The sequence below is a fragment of the Teleopsis dalmanni genome, chromosome 2 (assembly GCF_002237135.1).
Source record: "Teleopsis dalmanni isolate 2A chromosome 2, ASM223713v2, whole genome shotgun sequence".
Classification (NCBI taxonomy): Eukaryota; Metazoa; Arthropoda; class Insecta; order Diptera; family Diopsidae; genus Teleopsis; species Teleopsis dalmanni.
In genome coordinates, this window is record NC_051847.1 from 93221553 (window position 1) to 93225095 (window position 3543).

The following is a 3543-nucleotide window of genomic DNA, read 5'->3' on the forward strand; positions in this document are numbered from 1 at the left end:
CGAATAATCTATATACATAAAAGAAAGTCGTGTTAGTTACACCACTCATAACTCAAGAACGGCTGAACCGATTTTAATTATCTCTGATTTGTTGGAATCGTCTCCGCTCCGAATAGCAGAATACATTATAAAATATTGGAAAAATCCACTAATTTTAGCAAAAATAATAAATTTGTAAATGCTGTTTCAAACTGTTGACAGTTCGAAAGTTTGAGTGATATTGATTTCTTTTCAAATTTCTTTTTCAAATATTTCAAATATTTGAAATTTCAAATATAATAAATTCAAAAATAATAAATAAATATTGTTATCAATATACCATCGAATCCACGTGACCTGTGGAACAAATATAAGGATAACATGTCAGAAGACATTTTACATAGAATTCGTGTCAGTTCAAGAAATCCCGATCTTGAAGAGAATGATGAAATGCATAATCAGGCTTTGCTCTTGATCGAAGACATATGTTACCATACCTGCGGTAGTTTGTTGGTCAGATTAGGAATGCCAGCTCCTGATCGTGGAATAAATAACGCATTTAATCGAGAATTGGAACGTGAACGTGAATATGATCGACATGAATTAGACCAATCAGTTCAAACTAATGTACCTCTATTGAATCCACAACAGAAGGAAGTTTAACATTAATGAAAGCGATTGATGAAGAAAATGGTGGCTTCTTTTCCTGGACGCCCCCGGTGGGACTGGTAAAACATTCCTCATGTCATTAATTTTGGATACTGTTCGTGCGATATTCCGAGATTGCGGTAGCAGTTGCTTCTTCTGGAATTGCGGCTACATTGTTAGAAGGATGCCGTACGGCTCATTCAGCGTTAAAATTGCCGTTAAACCTTCAAACTACCGAGCAACCGATATGTAATATTGCGAAGGATTCTGCAATGGCTAAAGTTTTAGTAGCATCTAAAATCATCATCTGGGACGAATGCACAATGGCGCACAAACGCGCATTAGAAGCACTTGACAGAACATTGAAAGATCTTCGCAATGACTCGAGATGTTTTGGAGGCGCAATGATTTTACTGTCTGGCGATTTTCCCCAAACAGTCCCAGTCATTCCAAAATCGACTGCTGCCGACGAAATAAATGCTTGCCTTAAATCATCAAATCTTTGGCGCTATGTGAAGAAACTTCAACTGGTAACAAACATGAGAGTAGCATTGGTAAACGATACATCTGCTGAAGAGTTATCCAAGCAATTGCTGTTAATCGGTAATGGCCGTGTAGCTGTTGAAGAATCGAGCGGATTAATTGCATTTCCTTCAAATTTTTGCAATTTCGTTTCATCAAAAGACGAACTCATCAATGAAGTATTTCCGATCATTGATAATCATAAAAACAAAAAATGGTTGAGTGAGCGAGCAATTTTGGCAGCTAAGAACAAAGATGTGAATGACTTAAACTTTGTAATTCAAAATCAAATCGTTGGTACTCTGCATACATTCAAATCCATTGACTGTGTAACAAACGAAGAAGAAGCTACCAACTATCCAACTGAATTTTTGAACTCCTTGGATATGCCTGGCTTACCACCGCACACTTTACAATTAAAGATTGGTTCGGTAGTCATTATGCTTCGAAATCTAAACCAACCAAAACTATGCAATGGAACGCGATTAGTGATAACAAAACTGATGGCCAATGTGATTCACGCAATGATACTCAACGGAAAATTCAAAAGTGATGTAGTTCTCATTCCGAGGATTCCAATGATCTCAATCGATATGCCCTTTGAGTTTAAACGAATTCAATTTCCTATTCGGCTTGCATTCGCTATGACTATAAATTAATCACAAGGCCAATCCTTTAGTGTTTGTGGTCTGAATCTAGAAAATGCATGTTTTTCACATGGTCAATTGTACGTGGCATGCTCACGTGTAGGCAAACCATCTGCTTTATTTGTTCTTGCGCCTGATAAAAAAACAAAAAATATCGTATATCACAAGGATCTTTATTGAAGAGAATCAATCGGAGTGCAACCCATAGGTTCTTGCTGACAGACCATTAAAATAATTAATTATATATAAATATCCTAATAATATCCTAATACTACAATAAATTTTTTGTATTCATTTTATTACTTTAATAAATTTCTAAATTTAGTTTACCTATAATTTAATATAACATTTATTGACTGTTACGCGGTACGAAGTTCGCGGGGTCACCTAGTTATATATAAAAAATAACTCCCTGACCACTGCTGGTGGGCATTTGGCAATACTGGAAAATGCTGTACGATTTCTCAAAAATTAAATTAATTAATAAATACAAAAAAATCAATTAACTGTATACCATGTGAGTATTTTGGTCATATAAATTGAATTATTAGATGTTAATTTTTTCATTGCATATCATTAGATTTAATTAAATTTCGTAAAACCAAATGCGTACTGCTGATATGCAGTGATTTTCCAAACTGTGTTGACAAACTATTTGAGTTTGCATTTCAATTAACACATTTGCATAATTACCTTGCTAAGTGTGTTAGTTATATTATCTATAGAAAAATTTTTAAGATAATTAAATTATAATAGTGCAATTATCCAGAAATTGCCTGCAATATCACAAAAATTGTTGCCAAAATAAAATATTTTTCCCATTTCTTAAATGAAAATAAAAATTTGATTAATTTTTTGAAAAAAATAGATTTAGATGAGATTATACGTAGGTCTGATTATAGATCTTCAATTAGCATATAGCACTTCAAAGTGTTGCTTTTTTTTATTATTTTTAGTGTATTTCGCTCTTTGATATGTTGCCTTAATTGTTTCCAAATTTATTAGTCACACACAGAGGTTTCAATATCAGATTTATTGGCAAAATTCAATTTGCATTATCTTCCCTATTAGCATTAAGACAATCCGTACCAATCAGCAGGCAATTTCAGAAATAATTGAATTTGCCCCTGCAACTATGCAATATAAATCATCAAGTATTTCATTGATTTAAAAATGAAGTGAGATTTCTGTTTTGCTTGTTGAAATCAAGCAGATTACAAGTAAAGCAGTTTAAGACTAATTTACTCTTTTACTAGCACTTGATATTACGTCAATTGACATTTCAATCATTTTAAGCGGATTATGGATTATGTGAGGTCATTTCCCTATCTAAAAAATTGTCAAACGAAATGTATTCAATATATGAAATTTGACCATTCCGCTGATATGGTAATAGATCCTTCAATTTGATTTTTACGAAGAAAGAAATGTTTAAAAATTATTAATGGATTAGAATTTTAAGTATTTGGACCAACATATTTTTTGCTGACCCATTTTGCAAAATTTTTTTAAAATTATAATTACTTTATTTATCAATAAAAACAAATGGGTTCGGTGCATAATTCATAAACAGGATTTTTTACTGACAAAATTCCTTTTAACTGAAAAATACTTGAGAGGACACATCGTCAAAGTATTGCTCTTTGAAAGACATGATATTGTCCTATTTTCATCAAAAGATTCCTATGGATTTCTTGCCAAACTGGTCAAGGAAAGTCAAAACGTCAATAAGGAATAGAAGTAGTTT

At 32.6% G+C, this 3543-nt stretch overlaps 1 protein-coding gene across 1 annotated transcript; it reads left to right on the forward strand.

Annotated features, from left to right (window-relative positions):
• Nucleotides 1-950: 950 nt before the first annotated feature.
• On the forward strand, nt 951-1808 carry LOC119675083. The gene has a single exon (XM_038086272.1). The coding sequence runs from the start codon at nt 951-953 to the stop codon at nt 1806-1808; it is 858 nt and encodes a 285-aa protein (XP_037942200.1).
• The last annotated feature ends 1735 nt before the right edge of the window (nt 1809-3543 follow it).

Coding starts and splice junctions, on each gene's coding strand:
- LOC119675083 (XM_038086272.1), top strand. CDS start 951: ATGGCGCACAAACGCGCATTAGAAGCACTTGACAGAACATTGAAAGAT.